Source organism: Bidens hawaiensis, unplaced genomic scaffold (genome assembly GCF_021521415.1).
Source record: "Bidens hawaiensis isolate Kalapana, Puna unplaced genomic scaffold, B.hawaiensis_p1.1 tig00006734_1, whole genome shotgun sequence".
Classification (NCBI taxonomy): domain Eukaryota; kingdom Viridiplantae; phylum Streptophyta; class Magnoliopsida; order Asterales; family Asteraceae; genus Bidens; species Bidens hawaiensis.
The window spans coordinates 466,428-486,545 of NW_027491459.1; the positions used below are offsets into that span (position 1 = coordinate 466,428).

Sequence of the window (20,118 nt, forward strand, 5' to 3'; positions counted from 1 at the left end):
AAAGCAATCTGGTGGCTTGAGAGGATCTAAAGAGGTTTCGTTTATATATATTTAAGATTAAGATTTTAATAAATAATTTTGTTTTATTATTTATGGTTGGCTTGTACTTGAAAGACCTCGTGTTTTCACACGGACATCTATACGTCGCTTTGTCAAGATTTACAAGCAGACATTGACAAAAAAAATTGATTATTAGGTATATTGATAAACACAACCGCAAACGTAGTGTACAAGGAAATTTTTTCTTATAAGTAAATATTTGCGTAATGTTACTTTAGTAATTCCTATAATTTTAATATAAATTGTAATTTTATTAACAATATATAATAATTGTGTTGTCGATTATATTTTGATTAATGTTAATTTTAAAATTTTCATCAATTCCCCGTATAATACACGGGGCTCAAACTAGTTCTCAATATAATTATTGCTTTAAAAAGAATGTACCCTTGTATTGTGACCCGTTAAATTATTTTTTTAAACAACAAAAAATTTTCCAACTTAAAATCCCTCAACCCTTTGCATTTGCAATGATTTGTATCTACCACCTCATTTTTTTTTCTGAGCAATAAAGAATAAGCGAGTAACCGCAACAAGAATCTCTCTTTTATTTAAACCTGAAACTTATTTAAAAAAAAAGCAATTACCAATAATGTCTGCTTGATGAACTTATGTTTAACACCTAGGGTTGGCAGGCGTTGGGTTGATGGGTTAAAGTGATGAACCTAAACAAGAGCATATATTTATTAATGCCAACGGCATCAACCCTAATCGGACACACTTATAAATTGTGCGCACTTGACCCATGTAGCATGTTCATCTAAACAAGTCAACCGGTTTGACGAGTTGTATATGAGTTGACTTATTGTAATCAAGTTGTAAATGGGTTAAAGGGGGCGTACAACGGGTTAATTTCTGGCTTATAAAATATATTTTTCAACTTTAGTTTTTTAATTAACCTTCCATGTTCAAAGTTATATGACATGCATCATGCAACTTAGAGGTGCATAAAAACCCCAAACCTGGAACCGGACCTGAACAAAATAAATGGAACCGGTTTTGCAATACTCAGGTTTTTAATACTCGAACTCGTACCTGACCAAAAATATAACATCCTAAATATTCTAATAATAAATAAAGAAAGTTGCTTTAAATTGTCGTGCGTTTAATAATATTAACTAACATCTAATATGGAAAAGATCATGGACTTGGATTTAATTAAGATGGGTTAAGGATAATGGGCCTTAGGTCCATGGGCCTTGGGGAATATAAATATCCTCCTAAACCACCATAAAACCCTAAACCTCATTTCATTCCATCTTAATCTCTACACACTCCAAACACACACACCATACGCGGCCGAGCGAGAGAGAGGTGAAATCCGAGCAAGAAAACGTGGTTCAAGATTTATACAAGATCCAAAGTTCATAAGCTAGCTAACCGAGACCAAAACGAAAACATAAAGGTATGATTTCGATCTTAAAGTTCATGTTTTAATAGACGGTTAGCCATGAAACTTGAAACTATAATAGATCGGGTCTAAACGAAACGTAAAGTAACGAACTTGATGCTTGGACGAATCCAATGAACCCATAAACATATACGGTTCGTATAGGATAAACCGTAAATCTTTTATTAAGCGTTTTTGAACTTAAAGGTCCAAACTTTACGTGTTTTCGGGTCAAACCTTATCCAAAAACGACCATAGGAATGATCGCGGGTTAGTCAAATACCATACCCATGGATTTCTCGGTAAAACGATGATGATTTTGGGGATTTAGGATGAACAGTGGCGGCTGCTGCACAACTTCGCCTGCAAGCGAACTTCGCCTGCAAGCAAGTTCGTCTAACTAATTAACTTCGCCTGAGTTAAGTTCGCTCAATGCTAACTTCGCCTGAGTTAAGTACGCTCAATGCTAACTTCGCCTGAGTTAAGTTCGCTGAATGCTTAACTTCGCCTAATGTTAAGTTCGTTTAATGTTAAGTTCGCTTATTGTTAAGTTCGCTTAATGATAAGTTCGATGGAGTTAGCAAATTAGAAAATAAATTAAAAACCTAATGAAAAATGTGCTAAGACAGTTAATGTAAATAAAATTTTTCCAAGCTGACCTGGCAGCTCAACCCAGCCAGGGGCTCTGCCCCTTGGACCTTGCTAGGGGCTGCCGCCCCTAGACCCCGCTGCCAGGGGCGCTGCCCCCGGACCCCCGTTCGTTGTGGGTTATATAAAGATAGAAATACAACATGAGTAGTAGTAGTTAATTGATACATGTAAATATTATACAGTTAGCCGTACACAGCTCAAGAAGGGAATAACGATTAATGGAGAGCGTAACAGGATTCAGGTGAGTTTCTAGCCCCACTTCCTTGTTATGTTTTCGGGGCTGTGTGCATACTCGATGTGATAGTTAATACACTTATCTTAAGTGATAAGTGTATGCCTTGTATGATTTATGTATGATGATTGCTTGACGGTGCGTGAACGATCTTCGGATATTGCATGAACCGCCAGGTGGTAGTTAAGATATGATTGATAAGTATGATGATAGATATGATGTATGTATGAATATATGATGTATGCATAATGTATGTATGTTATGATGATGGTACGTGAACGCTCTTCGGAGATTGCACGTATTGTCAATGAAAGTATGTATGAACAGGTATGGTACAGTTACACGAAACAAAGGGACCAGACCCTAATAATATCTGTGATGTTAGGGACCAGACCCTTATAATATATGTGATGTTAGGGACCAGACCCTTATAATATCTGTGATGTTAGGGACCAGACCCTTATAATATCTGTGATGTTAGGGACCAGACCCTTATAATATCTGTGATGTTAGGGACCAGACCCTTACAATATCTGTGATGTTAGGAACCAGACCCTTATAATATCTGTGAGGTTATAGGGCGAAAGACTCTTTAAAACGTATGATTATGTATGTAAAGAAAGTATGAAGGTAAGAATGAAAGTATATGCACTTATGTGTGTATAAAAGAAAGTTAAGAGGTTAAGTATGAAATGTAAGAAGGTATTGTATGATTATGTGATTAACTAGAACTCACTCAGCGTAGCTGACTTTTAGTATGCACGCGGGTGAGTAGAATGAGGCAAGTAGCTTGAGGAGGACACATGGCAGAGTTGGACGAAGCTGGCATCTGAAGATTTTGCTATGATGTTTTATTTTAAAAGACTATGTTTTGTTTTTAAATGACTATGAATGCCCGATAAGACAAGAATTATGGTTATGGAATGTAATGGTTTGAATGTTTTTAATGTTCCGCGAATGTTTTAATTAACTCTGATATTTAGAACTGCGTTTATGAGTAAATCCAACACGAAAGTAGGGCTACCGGTAACGGGACCTTACAAAAAATCTGTAGGGTACGGATAGAGTATGTATCTCAGTACCAAAACCCGTACCTAGAACCGGATCCAATTTATGCCCGGTAATACCCGAAAACCAAAACCGATTTTTGGAAAACCCGATTTCTGCACCTCTAATGCGCAACCAAATCAGAAAAAAAAAAAAAAAAAAAAAAAAAAACCATTAAAACTTTTAGGCCCAAAATGCCTGACCCATCATGACATGATCCAAGATGGGTTGACCCATTTAAAAATCAAAACCATACCACATATCTTCACAACCATAGGATGTAAATATAGTGAGGAACATTTAGCTACCGTACACCGTCACACAGTGGAACCCCATCTCGCATTTGTAATTTGAAATAACTCTCCCTCTCTCTCTCTTAAAAGAGACGTTATATTCATTTTTGGCATTTTCTTAAATTCAATTCTTAAACCAATTTCATTAAAATAACAAAAAACAAATTAAATGAATAATTAATTTGCCGATTTTAAGCTACTTGATTTTGATATCCACACCCATTTAAAGCTTCTAGTCTAACTTTAAAACCCATTTGAGCCTTCTTTTTCCCTTACAATTTCTTTCGAAAACCTCTGCAAGTTCAAATCTTTTTTACAGAATTCGAAGCTTCGAGGTCTTCCAGAGCTTAATTACCAAATCCCATTTGCCGATTTCGTCTTTAGGTACAGTTTTCAGCTTAGGGTTTTGTCAATTTGTGTAATTTGACGACTGTTAATGTGATAAAGCTTTGATTTTTTTTTGTTGCGGTTTTGGTTATGTTTATACGAATTGGATCTGGGTTTGTGTTTGTTTGGTGATTTTGTGAATCTTTTGTTGTGGGTTTTGATTATTGTAAGCTGAATTGATTTGTTGAAGTTAAAGTTTGTTTCTAGGGTTTCAATTTTGTGTTTGATCTTGATTATAAGTTGTAAATTTATGAAGTCAAATGTGATTCATCATTGTTCATTCATGTGATTGCTAGTTATATTTGCTGTTAATTTGACTGTATTTGATAAGTATAAAGTCAAAGGTGAAGTCTTTGAAGGTGTATGACTTCAAATTTGAATCAAAAAGTTGTAAATTTATGCATTTTTTTACTCTTGTTGGTTAGTTTAATTCGATAGTTCGTAGAATATTCGACCTTAAATTACATAAATTTTATTAATATTTTAGATTTTATGAAAAAATGTCCAACATTTATGTGATGAAAGACATGAAAGTAAACACATTATTGAAATTCACAGATGGACTTTGATTCTGGTTCAAAGCTTTTGATATATAGTCAACCTTAAATCCTACATTAAAATATGGGTGGTCAAAAACACGGGTCAAAGGGTGGCGGTTATGTTGGCGGTTTTCTCCATCTATTCGATTGGAATGCAAAGTCTCGCAAGAAGTTATTCTCAAGCAAGTCTGAATCACCAGGTATATGTAACGGGCCGGTTGATGGTCAAACCGAGCAAGTTTGACCTGAAATACATTTTTCACTTCATTTTTATAGTTTTTAATAAATACATGTTTTGTAATTCCTTGTAGAACAACCGAAGAAAACGAAGAGAACCGATGGCAATATGCCCATGACCCGTTTCAATATGGTACATACTCTTTATCTTTTGTATCTCAATTTTGACTTTATTAATGAAATGTTTGACCTTAGAAGTCAAAGTCAATTCTTGTATACAGATGGAAGAAGATGACATGATTCGCGATTATAGTTGTGCAACTTCAGTAACAGATGAAGATGGTTATGGAACGAAAGCTCCTGGGGTCGTTGCACGCCTTATGGGATTAGATTCATTACCGACCACTAATTTCTCTGACACGTATTCGAACCCGTCTTTTGACTCACAGTCTCTTAAAGGTTCATCTACAAATAATATTAGGGAAGACCCGGAACTTGAAATGATTGATAGTCAAATGGAGACCGTTTTTCGAGCTACAGAAGTCAAGCCTCAGAAGATGTTGACCGGTAGAGCGATTGAGAGGTTTCAAACAGAAACTTTACCGCCAAAATCAGCTAAATCGATCCCTAACACACGCAACAAGCTGTTATCTCCTATTAAAACCTCAGGATTCGTGTCGTCAAATAATCCCGCTAGGATAATGGAAGCTGCGTCAAAGATACCGATTGTCAGGTCAACATCACCGTCACCGTCATCATCATCCATGGTCCCGTTCAGGGTCAAAGTTTCTAGAGAGAAAGTAGAGAATTCAACCCGAAAACCCAATATTCCGGAGCCTGCTCGGAAGCCGTCGGAGTCAAATGTCAAGAATCTCAAAAGCCAAAACCTGGAACCGAAAAAGTCAATATCGTTAGCACTTCAAGCTAAGGCTAACGTGCAAAAGCGTGATGGGTTGACTCACCGAGCCCAGCCCGTTAGAACTCAGTCAAATACAGAAAGAAACCCGCAAAAGAATGTTTTAAAGCAGAACAATCAGAAACAGAATAGCTTAGTTGACCGGGGAAAGTCAACCCCGAAACCTTCAAACGTTGGTCCACAGGTGAGAAAGCCCGCTTTACAGAAATCGAGCCATAAAAAGGAACCTTACTCCACCGCCCGAAAAAAACGAGCTATAGAAGACAGTGATCGTAATAATAACAACAATAATAATGGTGTTCGGGAACGAGGTTATAGAAGTAACAGAAGTGATGTTGTTTCGTTTACTTTCACAGCTCCGATTGCACGCCCGGTGATCTCTAACAACGCGGTTTTGAATGATCAAAGTAAAAACGCACCTGGTTTGACCAATAATGCTTCAAACTCATCATCGTTGACTAGTAATGCTATTACAGGCGATGCGTTAAGTACCCTTTTGGAGCAAAAACTGCGGGAATTAACGGGTAGTCCCGCCTCAGTTTCTCAAGATTCGAGTTACGGGTTTTCTGCATTAATCCGGTATGTTAGCACGGCCTTAGTCTTGTTATGTCATGTTATGTATGTTCGGTTTGTGTAGTTTATTATGATTAATTTGATCTTTTGTGTTGTTTCAGGACCCGGATCTAATGAATACAGATGATTCAAGTTACGGGTTGTCCGTTAACGAGCCTCGAGAACACGACTATGCGTATCGGAAATATCTTTTCGGTAGAGAACCGAGCCCAGACTCGGTGCTCGAACCGTCACCGTCTTTCATCACCGAAAGCTGTAATTCTTCCGACACTGCTGCTAGTTGGAAACAGGATTCGGCCTCAGTTCAAGCTCTTGAGCTAACCGCTGCAAAATTGTTTACAAACCCGACCCCGATGGATGTCGATACAGAGTTATTAGACTCGGCTTGTTCCATTACAACAGTTACCAAATGGGAACCCGATTCGTGAAGGACGTGCTTGCGGATATTGAAACGATGTTTGTTGATTTCGCGATTGGTAAGAGTCGAAAGATTGTGAACCCGCGTGTGTTTGATCAGTTAGAGTTGGGTAGGGTCAATGAGGAAGTGGTTAAGTTAAGGCGTGAGCTCATGTTCAATTGTGTAAGTGAGTGTGTGGAGACGAGGTGCAGGGTGTGGGCTAACGGGCTAGCCACGGTTAAAAGACCGGACAGGTTGGCTCGGGAAGTGTATGAAGAGATTGTGGAGTGGGAAGACATAAAGGATAGTATGCTTGATGAGCTGGTTGATAAAGATATGAGCGGTTCGGGTTATAAAAAGTGGCTTGCTTTTGATGTTGAAGGGTTTGAAATCGGGTTCGGGTTATAAAAAGTGGCTTGATTTTGATGTTGAAGGGTTTGAAATCGGGGTCGAGATCGAGGCCCGGTTGATTGATTCTTTGATTAATGAAGTAGTTGATGATATCTTGGTTCTCTAGCTGTTTTATCATAGTTTGAAGGTGTAATGAACTGAACTTGTAGAATATTTTTTGAATGATAATTTTTTCTATAATGGATGAATCTAAATGGTTTTTTTTTTTTTTATTTTTTTTTTTGTTTCATATTTCCCAAAGGCTATTATTCTAACTTTTTTTTGTGTGTGTCTTTAAATTAATAAACAACAATCGTCCCCAGTAAGTTTCACACATTGAGAAGTTAATGGTAGGGTCTCGAGGGGGTAGGATATAGACAAACCTACCTCATATATACCGTCTTTAATTCATTTTTAGATTTCTCACATTATTCTCTATTAGTTCTCTCTCAACTTTAAACCACAGTTTACATTGTCTTGATATCTAGTTCAAAGGTTGTATGTAACAGTGATGTTTCATCAGCAAGTTCAGATGATGCGTCTTTCGTCTAGGACTACAAAAACGCGTATTTTTTACTTGTTCTCAACATTTGCTCAAACTATGTTACTTGATTTTCAAGATACCACAAGTTTAAGCAAGCCTCGAAATCTAAGAAATTTTCTAATTAGAGATCGTGAAGCTGACGTGATCATCTTGTACATGCTTACGTTTTCGAGAATCCGATATTTGGTGATGAGGTGTTTAGGATAAAGTTTCGGATATGAACAGTCACTTTCCATATTTTCGATTATCTTGGAATGCTAGAGTGAACGAGTCTTACGAAATTACTAAAGTGCGCATTTGCATTATGTCAACTAGCATATGCGACAATTTTTTAAGCGAATGATGGGTACTTGTATACGTCCGAAAGAAGTTAATGTGAAAGTCTACCAAACCTTTGTGAATTATGATGGTATTGTTCAGTTGTATAGAGGATTTATGGTTTTGGCATGCATTCTTTGGTGTCATCAGTTCCAACATGGATACGCACAACGATGTACAATACAAGCATGAGTATACCTTATTTCAACGAACAACAGATGAGGATTGGAAACTCTGGCACAACTGGTAAGAACAAACAATAAGAGCAAAAAAAACAGAAGAGTAGATGGTATTCTCAAATCATTTGTGTCACTTATTTACAAATCCGAGTTTCAGTAGCTCCTATTATAAACAATTATCAAGTAACAGCTAACAAAAGTAGTTATGGTAGTTATAGAACATTCACTTAAGTCCCTATATTATTCCTGAGGCCCTACGGATTAGTCCACAACAGTTTACAGTAAAGAAGGGCAATGACTGCATTGGCACGAGGTGTCTCAGCACGGCCTGTTACATTATTCATCAGTGTATTCAGGAGGCGTGTGAAGTTGACCACTCTCGGTCAACCTATAAGACTTTATTCACAGCTGTTACATTATTCATCAGTGTATTCAAGAGGCGTGTGGAGTTGACCTCTCTCGGTCAACCTATAAGACTTTATTCACAGCTGTTACATTATTCATCAGTGTATTCAAGAGGCGTGTGGAGTTGACCACTCTTGGTCAACCTATAAGACTTTATTCACAGCTGTTGTATATCTGCAATGAACCAAAAATATGATTTAATTTATTATCTTCAGGAAAATAAACGAACTTTTCTTTTGGGTCAAAGTAGTATCAAACATAATATGGTTTGACTTCCTAATTCAATAGGAATTTTTGCAGTGTATTGGAGTTCAATCTAATATTTTAAGTAATCAACCAATCATGAAAATTTAAAAATTATATACAACTTTGGAACACAATTGTTAGGACAAATACGCATTTTCCTGCTAATAATGTAACAATTTAGCATATAAATTATGCAAATTAATAATTAAACAGGTGCCTAAGAGTCATGTAATAACTGTCAAAACAGCACTTACATGTTTCTCACTGAAACATTGAAGCGCCTTCACAAATCACGACAACCTCATGAGATTCATCACCACTAGTCCACTACAACTGCTGCCAGTCACCGCCACATCACCACCATCATCTCCCGCTCCACCCAAACAACCAATTTCATCCAAAAAAAATCTTGATCAAAATTTCAAAACTGGTCCATCAAAGGGTACCTAATTTGAAGCAGAAAGATAAAGAAACATAAAAGAATCAGAACTTAATGTTATTTTTACTTTTAAAATTCATGTTTGACCAAAAATAACAAAGGATGCTTTTTGCAAAAATGTAATCTTGCAACTTTGTTAAACATAAACATTTCAAAATAAAACAAAGTATGATATATTATAATCAACCTAAGATACCTTGATAATTTGATATGTAGCTTGGCATCTCCATGATGTACAAATATCAAAGCCAAAGGTACAAGGAAAACAACAATATTGAATTTTTCGTGAATGTCATTATAATATTGAGATCGGTTTTAACACAATCCCCCTTTCTTTATACTTGAGAAAGATATCCCGAGCCTCAATGAACCTACCGGACCGAACTAACGCATCAATAAACAAATTACAAGTAAATGAATCCGGGCTACATCCATTAACCTCCATTGACTGAAACAAATCTTTAGCTTCTGTAAATCTCCCCAAATCACACAACATCCTAATAAAAGCACTATACGTGAAATTATCAGGAGTCAAACCTAAAGTCAACATCGTCACAAGTACCCTTTGTGCCTTCTCGACTTCCTTTACCCTACAAAAGTTCTCAATCAAAGCATTGAATGTAAACACATCCGGTTTCACCCCGTTGACTTTCATTGACTTTATCAACGCCTTTGCTTTTGAAACATCATCGACGATGCATAACGCACGGATCAAAATATTGTAAGTTATACTGTTTGGACGAACACCCCAACCGATCATCTCCTGCAGACAATCAAACGCGTCGTCGATTTGGTGGGTCCTACAAAGACCGTAGATTATAGAACCAAAAGTATATGTGTCGGGTTTTAAAGCATGGTTTAAAAGCATCTTAACAAGCTCTTGGGATTCGCGCATATCGCCAGTCTTGCAGTGATACGATAATAACGTGTTGAAAGTAACAAGATTGGGAGAAATGTGACTTTGAATCATATCTAGAAACGTTTTCATAGCCTTATCAATCATACCCGTCTTGCAAAAAGTATCGATTATCATGTTATACGAGACCACGTTCGTTAAAAGTCCGTTTTCAATAATATGATTTACATATCGATTACCCTCCTCTAATTTCCCCTTCTTGTATAAAGACTCCACCAAAAGAACATAAGTATTGAATCCAAGATATACATGACTCTCAATCAAACCATCAACAATATCACACGCTTCTATGACATTAGATCCCTTAAGTAAACATGTGATAGCGACGTTTAACGTCATTGTATCGGGAATATAGCCTCGATTCATGATTTTCTTTAAGAAAATAACAATTTCTTTACACATACTATTGCTTGAAAGACAAAGCAAGACCGACTCACACATTGCTGCACGCAAGATGCAATATTTTTCCACAAAATCTGATAATAATCTAAAAGCCTCGGGCGGATTAACATTATGAAAGACACCATTAACCAATGACCTAAACGTCGCGTCATTCGGCTTCACATTACTCTCCTTCATTCTCTCAAAAACATTAAACACATCCTTAATTCTTTTCGCATTACAATATCCATCAACAAGTATCGTATACGTGAACACGTTCGGCTTATATCCCAATTCTTGCATTTGTTTCACTAATCTTAAACCTTCATCCACAACTCCAGCTTTACAAACTCCATGAATCAAGAAATTATACGTAAACCGATCCGGTTTACATCTATCCGCCTTCATTTGTTGAAACTTCAAATACGCCAAATCAAGCGCATTCGATTTAACCAATGCATCAATAACAGCATTATACAATCTAGTACTAGGATTAATCCCTAACAACGAAATCTGATCGAAAACTTGAGCACAATATTTAGCTAAACCTAATCTCCCCCAACTACTAATCAAAACACAAAGTGAATCCTCAGTAACACAACACCCAGAAGCATTAACAACATTAACAAACTCCTTAGTCAACAAAACCGGACCTTTTCGATAAAGGGTGTTCGCTAAAACCCCTCGAATCGATAGATTCTTTGCGAATAACGGGTTAATATTTGAAACCCACATATAAAATAGCAAAACTTGAAATGGGTTTTCTTGATTTTGCAATACGCTGACTATAACTCTAGGGTTTAAGGTAAATTTGTGGGATTTTAGCTCGTGGGTTAGGAGTAAGTACCAGTCTTTTCTTGAAAGGATTTGGGTAATGTAATGGTGGTCTATGGGTTTGTTAATTGAGGGCTTTGATTGAGGATTGAGTGAAGAAAATTTACCTGGCTTGGTGAAATTAGAAGAATTGGGTGTAATAATTGTTGATTGAATTTGGGGTTTTGGTGTAATTTGAATTTGATTAGGGATGTGTTCAGCCCTGGAAGCAAGAGCAGAAAGACGTCTCATACTTGAAACAAATTGGGGAAGAAGAGAGTACTTGATACTCATGGTTTGAAAGTTGAAAGTGTAATCAACTAGACTTGTCGAGTGTTCATTGACTAATTTGAATTCATTAATGAGCTCGGGATGATACCAGGACTGGTCGGCTGAAATCCTGGTTACAAAATTTTGAAATATTTGGTATTGGTATCGGTACCGAAATGTTCGGTTCGGTACCAGAATGTCGTGCAAAATTCGGAAAATACTGGTAACGTACTAAACCGTATCAGTACCGAAAACTCAAATCTTGGTATTGATTTGATACCGACAATACTATATCAGTACCGAAAACATTCATCTCTAAATGGTAGTTTATTGTAGTGGTGGACTCGGGAAATTTTCTAGTTCAGGTTGTGATCATTTGGATTGAACCGGTTGTTTGGGTTTTTGGAGTTTTTTAAGATTTGTTCAGACGGTCTAATGGAGGGTGAGCCTACGTGACTGACGACAGATGGTGCGGTATATGTGTGAGTGTGGGCCTACATGGCTCACTCCATTTTGTCGAGCACATGTTCTAACTTCTAAGGTTCATTGTGTATAAAGGATTTATCCTTTGTTTCTTTCTTGGTCCAATGGTTCCAAATGTATACTAGTTAACATTTGAAAATTGCCAATGTTTGTGTAGACAGATTATTTATATGAATTTATGTACAAGCAAAATGAATTATATTTGTACTTCAAACCATCTAAATATTTTATTTTTCGCATAAAAAGTTTTTCATAAGACTTGTTATGGGTTTGCGTCTAGACGCCATTTTGGCCACATCACCATGTTTACCTACGCTAATCATGTTGGCCAAACCAAAGGGCGCCAAGAGGCCCATTAGGGCTCAAAATGGTGGGGTCCATCACATTTCAACCAATCACATCATTTTAAATTTTTGAATTTTTTTTTAAAAGTTAAACTACAATGCGACTGTTAAAAGATGTGTTAGTTAAAGCCCACTGTCTACGTGACAATGACGTGACGTTGATGTTGTGTTTAAGTTAGCTTTCCGAGTTAACCATAATAAATATGTCTGTGTGGGTAACACTTTAGGGAGATAACCAAGCTACGTTGAATCCATCCTCACACATCAGAGCTTTACCAACAAACTGTCCTTTCAGTTGCGGAATGCAACACGCCTTTGTCCTTCACACCCCTCTCCGGGGCGGTGTAGCTTTGGACAAACTCCCTCCAAGCCCCAAAATAATATCACGTTTGCTGAATAGGCACCCTTTACGCCTAGGGCGCATAGCACTACAAATGCCGTAAGCAATTTCGGGTTTTTTTCCATGATCTCAAATTTATGGTAGTTTTCATTTGAAAACACCAATATACGAATAAAAGGATTATTTATACTGAATTTTTGGCAAGCAAAATTTGTTCCATTTTTCTATTCAAAGTCTTCTTTTAAACTTAGTTTCTTTTTACAATATTCTACTTCTTCTAAATGTTATTCAAACCAAACAATCCCTGGATACGAAAGAACCAAGAGAATACTACCAATTCATCCTTCAATTTCAACTTTTATTATATTTTTTAAAGAAAAAAAAAACAAGAAAAGAAAAACCAAACTTCATAATTCATAATTCATAATTCATATTGCATTGGCATGCATTAAAACTTGTACATTACACATTAGTCCAACACCGAAAGAAAAGTCGTATCCTTAACTTATGGGTCGCTAGCAACTCCCAACATACTTTTATTTACTTTCAACACTTCTTACTCAATCTGATATCAACAAATTTAAGAAACAATAAATCAAATTAAATTAAATATATTTACATATAGTTAAATATATATAATTTTTATGCTTAGAAACTCACATGGTTGTTTCCTCCTGATATACAAGCAGGTCGTCTCGGGGGCAAGTGTTGACGAGGTGTTCTCTGTATTCAACCCAACAATGTTTTTAGCTAAACAATCATGAAAATGGTTTATAGCGTGTTTCTACATCTTGGTTTTAACTATGATATATAACACGGTTATGTAACTGCCTAACTGGTTATCTAACTAAAACTTTTAAGATACCTCTAGTTTGGGCCGCAAGGTCTCAATGTCAGTTGTCGATTTCTCATTTATTCCTGCACCTTGCTGTTGATCAAATTAGAGAAAAGATTATTAGTTTGAACTAAGGCCCATTGTCATGCATTTATCATTTTATCGGCCACATTGGCCCGAATTTACCTTGCATAAGGCCCAATCTGCTGAATCAAAGAAAGCACGTTCGTGATCCTAAACAAAACATAACATAACATAAAATTTTGATTTAAGTGTTAAGGGAAAATAAGTAATTTAGTTGAAATAATATGAGTGTTAAAACGGTATATTAACTTGCCTTTGAGATTAGAGGCTTTTTCTTTGGTGCTAATCCTCCATATTTATCTCCCATTTCCGTTCCCTACCATTAATACAGAGATTATAAAGAAAAAACGGTTAAAACTAACGCTTTAATTTTATTTAGAGACGAAACAAAAAACTTTTGTCACTGATGTTGTAATAGATTTCTTTATATTTGATGTGCTTATTCTGCGTACGACTCTTTAGGGACATACTATTTGTGTGCACTTTTCTTTCTCTAAACACTCCTTCCTCACCCCCTCCTCTTGAGTTATCAAGTATTTAAATTTTTTATTTTCTCTCTTTTTAATTAACAAATCAAAATAAACTTGTATCAAAATAAATTTGCACCAAAATAAGTCACATCTAATGTGTGGTTTTTATGAACAAGTCATTTTCTTTCGAAGGCCAATCCACATGATTCACTTGACATCCCACCAACATAGGTTGTAGTTCATACATATATGAATTTACTATACTACCCTTCAAACCTAATTTGCCACAATGAAAAAGAAACACCATAGTTATGGACCACCTACACTATGGTAGGACACTTCCCACGTGATTACTTTAGTTCTTGGACCCCTAGAAAATAGTAATGCATTTTCCTTCCTACAAAACATTAGGTTCGGTATGCATATTATATGATATTTTGGTTCAAACAAAATAAAAATCTAGTTGATATTTTGTTTTTCAAAAAATAGATTGTTTTTCATTGTGGATTTGGACTTAAACATGAAGAAAATAAAAGTAATGAATTATTTTCCTGTAATAAGAATGAATGGTAGATGATAATGGACATGATTCTAATTGTAGAAATAACTTGAACTTTGAAAACAAGATATATCTACATATCCTACGATATACCTACGCTTTAAATCATTTTGGTCCTTAAAACGTCACTCAGTATCAAATCATTTGGTTTTATCAAGCAACCACTTATACGTCATATAGGTAACGCGGATGAACGGTGAAGCAATAAGACTGATAAACGGTGACTATTGAAAACTCTTATATATTATTCAACTTGTATATATATTAATTAACTATTATATTTGACATATATAATGTGTCAAATGCAGCAATATATATTTTAATTCAAACTACATAACTTCTGCAACATGTATCATGTGTTATTCAAACTACCAATTATTATTAAGTCATGTAGAATTTTAGAGATGACAATTTACAATTAAATGGTTTTGTATGTTTTCGCTTTCTTAACCATAATTTATTAAAAATGAATTATTTATTTTTCTCTTTTTGCCTTATTTGTTTCACCAAATATAAAAGCACGATGCACGTCAAAATTATTAATTAATTTTTAATAGAGGAAATTAAATTCAAAAATTTAAAGTTGACAACTTGATCACAAGGAAACAAAATTAAGAAAATTTATAATATTAAATACCTCATGTTTATGACCATTTCTGGAGATACGTTCCTCATTTCTCTCATATCCTGCCATTTTCTTCTTCTGAGATCGAGTCACACAAAATAAAACATGTTAATTCTAATCACGAAAATGACTTCATTTCTTTGTAGTTTATATAAATTCATGTCTCACCTCGTTCCCCAAAAAGATACTGTATAATATGAAGACTGATAATGTATAAGAAATATATGCACACTAGAATGTTAAGATATAGTTCATTTATAGTTGTAGGCAAAAGAAAGGCATCTAGGTCATGCTTGTAAAAGAATATACTTGTACATCTTTATCTACACATCTATATATAGATATATATGGATACATATAGAGAGAGAGAGAGAGAGCTATTACCGTCAAGAAGGAGAAATGGATAGAGGGAGGAAAGTATGATAGATGGAGATACAATGATACAAAGAAGGAAGGTATAATAATCAAATAAAGATATGTGAGAGTAATAAAGGGGTTGGGTTGGGTTGGGTTGGGTTGGGTTGGGTTGGGTTGGGTTAGGAGGGAAGAGAGTTTGAGTGAAGAGGTGGTCTATCTTAAGCTAAGATAAGATATGTATGAACAAGGCAATATATATAATAATGTTTGTTCTTTCTGTAAATATTCATCTACTAACTTGATTCAGTGGAACTATGTAAATTCTATGTTAAGAATATGAGATGGGAAATATTAAGCCCGGCAACCGGTAGCTTGTGTAATTACAAGTTAAAACGGGTTATGTGTAAAATGAGTTCAAGTTAACAAACAGATACAATTTTGAAATTATTAATTTGGTTCGGGTTAAAACACACTCAAATTAAAATGAGTCGTTTTAGATAAATGTATTAAAATAGGTTATTTGCTATATTTTCTAATAACTAGTCGGATGGCTACAATGGCATGACAGCATATGTGATTAGGTGGAAAATGGTTACAATTGATAGAACTTACAACACACTTATAGTTAAAGTATGTCTGGGATTGAGTTTAAAAAGTGTTTATGACTTTTTAAAAAGTCATTTTAAAAGCCAGGATTTGAGGCTTTTGAAAAACTGTTTTTTAACCCCTTTAAAAAGCTAAAATAAAAGGTTTTCTTTGTGATTGCCAAACACCATTTAACTTATTGGATTTTTGAAAAAACCAATAAGCCAATAAGGTATTTTCAAACTCAATCCCAAACACGCTCTTAATGTAACGAGAATGCAAATAAGGGTAGAAAGAAGGTAATGAGGCCCACGCCTAAGGCGGTTCTCGTAAAACATATTTCATGTCTCCATATATAGCGTATCCATCTTACAAGATACAAAATCAAAACACAGTTGTATTGACATAGTAGATCATTAAGTCTAAAATGCACGGGCATGTTGTTGGAAAAGTGTTGTGACCCGGTTTGATTTGGCACTAACTGTGAAACTGCGTTGGTTAAAGAACGAAATTAAGAGATGGCTGGTGGGGAGAAAGAGGGAGGGGGTGTTAAATGGGAACTATGAGGAAACGAAGCAGTTTATTTTGGATTTGGAAAGGGTTGGCGAGCAAAATCTGATATCCCGACAGGAGATGGAGAGGTGGGCAAAATGTTTGGCTATATAATAAAGGCGGTTGATTTAGAGAAATAGAAAGATACACGTCAAATGGCGAGAATTAGATGGGCCGTGGACAACGATGTTAATACAACTTGTTTTCATGGTATTCTAACGCAAATTTGACTTCTAATAGGTTGAATGAGCCGATGGTTCATGTGGGGACTTAGGGCTGTCAATTCGTGTCTTGACAGGTTTAACAGGTAAGAAACGACCCGCGTAACACAAATATCAAACTTGAATATGACTCGTTTAACTACTTTATATGTCATGACTATAAGGCAGTTTTAAGTTTTGTGTACCAATAAGGGATAATGAGGGAATCTAGCCTATTAATTTCAATTATTTAAGAAAATAAAAAGATCACATACCGCACTTTTTTGGTTAACAGGTCTTATCGTGTCTTTAACAGGTACCCAATTGAGTTTTTTTGGGTTTTTTTGTCAATCGGTTTATCGAACCAGTATTAGAGAGGCCTAGGATTGATTGTGTTGGGATCGGCTCGTTGGATGATGCGGAGGCGGAAGGGTTAATATTCTCGTTTTCACTTTTAGAAATAAAAAATGCGACATGGGATTGCAATGGTGACCAGTCTTCTAGTCCATATAGATGATTTCAAGTTTATCTAAATATGTCGGAATTGTTTTTAAGATGATTGCATAAGTATCTTTAACGAGTTTTAATCAATCAAGTGGTTCAGTAATGGGGTCCTTGCTTCTTTCATCGCTTTGTTGGTTGCATTGATAAAGTCATTTCGAAAACTTAAGGGGGATTAGCTTCGTTGGTTGCATAGATAAAGTCATTTCAAAGGTTCAGGTAAGTCGATTATATAAGGTGATCGGGAAGTTGTATCCGTCAAGCACTTGGCCTTCTTAGAAAATAGAAGTATACTTTGACGGATCATTAGCTCTAAATGAAGCAGTTGCTTGATTGAAAAGGCGAAAACAATGGGGGTTAATATTCAAAGCTGACGACAAAAAGGCATATAATTCATTGAACTTTAAGTATTAAGATTCGTTACGTATGCAAATGAATTTCCCCTGTAAATGGGGGGGGGGGGTGGATATTGGCGATATGGCGCACATCATATGTGCTGGTGAACGGCTCTCCAGCATGGGAATTTCCGTGTTACTGGGGACTCTAGCAAGGCAACCCATTGTTCTCATTCCTCTTCATGTTGGCGACAAAAACTTTAACAAGGATGATGAAACGAGCCAATAGCGTCATAATTTTTAAGGGCTTGAAATGTGGGATGGGTGGGCCATTAGTTATGCACTTCCTATACATGGACGGTGTGATTTTTGTTAGAAATTGGGTCGTGGAAAACGCAATGAATCTTTGCAAAATCTATAGATGCTTTTATTTGGTGTAGAGGCCCCGGAAAGGTTGGCTATGGCAAGTTTGATTTGTTGTAAAATGGGTCAATTCCCGTTTAAATACCTTGGGATACAAGTTGATGCAAACATGAACTTGGTGGGATCGTGGGATCCGATGGTGGAACTATTTAGAAAGTGTCGGTGTAACACCCTAGGCAAATTCCATGACGAGCATAGGCAGTAGTGATCCTTGGTTCATAAGTAAATACCACGACTCTTAAATCACAAATGTGTTTTGGGATTAATACCAGTGGACGAGAGGAGAGGTCCACAGTTAAGCGTGCTCAGGTGAGGGTAGTAGCCGCATGGGTGCCCTCCTGGGAAGTCTCTATCTGAGCAACCAAAAACAAATTCGTGAGCTATTCGTAGGAAAAGCGAATAATATGGGCGTAGATTTAAGCACTGCTATGAAGCGTGAGGTGACAGGAGGGCAAATTACACTTTTATGGCTTTATCAGTGATATCGGGGGGTGTGGATAGAATACTGGTGCTATTTGTGTTAGCTAGATGCAACGTGGTGTTTGGATAAGTGGTATGCCCGATTTTCTTTTTTAAAGAAAAGTAGAGTTAGCGGAACATTTATTTGGGTCTTGCCAATTTGTGCAATTGATTTCGAACATTATTGCAACTTGGTGTAATATAAACGTATTAAATTAAAATAAAATTGTGTTAAAGTAAAATAAATTATTACAAAATATAAAATAATAAAATGATAAAATAAAATATAAATAAACATCCGTAATACAGTTATACAGGGGACTCAAACTTGTTATTATATAAAGATGTTTATATATTAATTTTGTATATATGAAATTTATGGAGATAGTTTGTTGGTAAAACAGGTAATTGAAAATTAAATATAGTATCGTCACACCTAGAAGGTATTAAGGTGGGATTTCAACATCCAAAACACCCAAACTAAACATGCGCCGCATGATGTCACATGCAATAGTCGTATAGTCTACCGACTCACATCATCAACCGTACACGTGTAATCTAAGGGGATATTTGTAAAACACAAACATCTTTCTTATATTTGTAAGTTAAAACAATTATTTATAAGAAAACTTCTATTTAAATAATTAAAACGCTCCCAACTTTCTAACCATTTACCAAGGAACCCTAACCCAATTAACTTTTTATTATTTGACAATTAATTTAGGTTTTTCTTAAACTCCTAGATTACAAAATTCATGCTTCCCACTACGAAGACTAATTATTCTTCTTGGACTCTAAAAATCCAGTTACACAAACATTTGTCAATTTGCAAGTACGTTCCTTTCATCTCTACAATTCGTCGATTTTGGTGTAAGTGTTGCTTATTGTGGGTCGTCGATGTATGGAAAAACCCCATATTTGGACCCCAAATCAAAGGCGAAGGATAGTTGGTTTTTATGCACAGTAGTGTAAATATATCTCTTTTCGTCCGATATTTTTTATACATAGTGTAAATTTACCTGTTATCAACCGAAAATTTGATCCCGGCCCCTTCCATTTATGGTTTTTTCAATGCGTATTTTCGTCCGGCCCCTCGACATCTTCGTCCAAGCTTCGCCACTGCCCCAAATCCAATTTTTCATTGTTTGGCAAATCATAGATCTCATATGAGTTCTTCTTCATCATTGACCTTCGTTGCAAGCAAAAAACCCAAAATCTTTAAGCTAGGAGTAGATGGAAATGTATATTGCAATCATGAAATGGTTTCAATCTGTCGAGTTGCTGGAAGTCGAAGTACAAGACATGGGCATGAATTTTATGGTTGCATTCTATGGCCTATAAGTTAATAAAACTCTAATGGAACCTTTTAGTTCATTAGAAGAACACTTCTTTCAGACATGTTG

The 20,118-nt window shown here is 35.8% G+C and overlaps 3 protein-coding genes across 5 annotated transcripts; 1 reads left to right on the top strand and 2 right to left on the bottom strand.

The window, feature by feature from the left end:
* The first annotated feature begins 3,951 nt into the window (after window positions 1–3,951).
* Window positions 3,952–6,693, top strand: LOC143633472 (uncharacterized). Its single transcript, XM_077101778.1, has 5 exons — window positions 3,952–4,057; window positions 4,619–4,799; window positions 4,911–4,969; window positions 5,058–6,275; window positions 6,367–6,693. The coding sequence occupies exons 2-5, from the start codon at window positions 4,682–4,684 to the stop codon at window positions 6,691–6,693; spliced, it is 1,722 nt and encodes a 573-aa protein (XP_076957893.1). The 5' UTR covers window positions 3,952–4,057; window positions 4,619–4,681.
* Window positions 6,694–9,174: 2,481 nt separating this feature from the next.
* On the bottom strand, window positions 9,175–11,650 carry LOC143633452 (putative pentatricopeptide repeat-containing protein At3g16890, mitochondrial). Its single transcript, XM_077101761.1, has 2 exons — window positions 9,380–11,650; window positions 9,175–9,190 (listed from the first exon to the last, which is right to left on the bottom strand). The coding sequence occupies exon 1, from the start codon at window positions 11,585–11,587 to the stop codon at window positions 9,479–9,481; it is 2,109 nt and encodes a 702-aa protein (XP_076957876.1). The 5' UTR covers window positions 11,588–11,650; the 3' UTR covers window positions 9,175–9,190; window positions 9,380–9,478.
* Window positions 11,651–13,167: 1,517 nt separating this feature from the next.
* On the bottom strand, window positions 13,168–15,883 carry LOC143633430 (uncharacterized). 3 transcript variants are annotated; one of them, XM_077101747.1, is made up of 7 exons: window positions 15,688–15,883; window positions 15,316–15,381; window positions 13,903–13,965; window positions 13,752–13,799; window positions 13,596–13,658; window positions 13,391–13,453; window positions 13,168–13,295 (listed from the first exon to the last, which is right to left on the bottom strand). In XM_077101747.1, exons 2-7 carry the CDS (start codon window positions 15,370–15,372, stop codon window positions 13,287–13,289), a joined length of 303 nt encoding a protein of 100 aa, XP_076957862.1. In that variant the 5' UTR covers window positions 15,373–15,381; window positions 15,688–15,883; the 3' UTR covers window positions 13,168–13,286. The 3 variants fall into 3 exon arrangements, with proteins under 3 accessions (XP_076957862.1, XP_076957864.1, XP_076957863.1); XM_077101749.1 differs by having other exon boundaries at window positions 15,316–15,375; window positions 15,688–15,803; XM_077101748.1 differs by having other exon boundaries at window positions 15,316–15,378; window positions 15,688–15,803.
* Between the last annotated feature and the right edge of the window lie 4,235 nt (window positions 15,884–20,118).

Bases quoted from the DNA above. Each gene is read 5' to 3' on its own strand.
- LOC143633430 (XM_077101747.1), bottom strand. From the start codon at position 15,372: ATGGCAGGATATGAGAGAAATGAGGAACGTATCTCCAGAAATGGTCAT. The intron at 13,659-13,751 runs GTAAATTCGGGC...TTTGATCAACAG, and splicing joins CAGATTGGGCCTTATGCAAG to CAAGGTGCAGGAATAAATGA. The intron at 13,454-13,595 runs GTATCTTAAAAG...GGTTGAATACAG, and splicing joins CCTTGCGGCCCAAACTAGAG to AGAACACCTCGTCAACACTT.
- LOC143633472 (XM_077101778.1), top strand. From the start codon at position 4,682: ATGGGTGGTCAAAAACACGGGTCAAAGGGTGGCGGTTATGTTGGCGGT. The intron at 4,800-4,910 runs GTATATGTAACG...AATTCCTTGTAG, and splicing joins AAGCAAGTCTGAATCACCAG to AACAACCGAAGAAAACGAAG. The intron at 6,276-6,366 runs GTTAGCACGGCC...GTGTTGTTTCAG, and splicing joins TTTCTGCATTAATCCGGTAT to GACCCGGATCTAATGAATAC.
- LOC143633452 (XM_077101761.1), bottom strand. From the start codon at position 11,587: ATGAGTATCAAGTACTCTCTTCTTCCCCAATTTGTTTCAAGTATGAGA.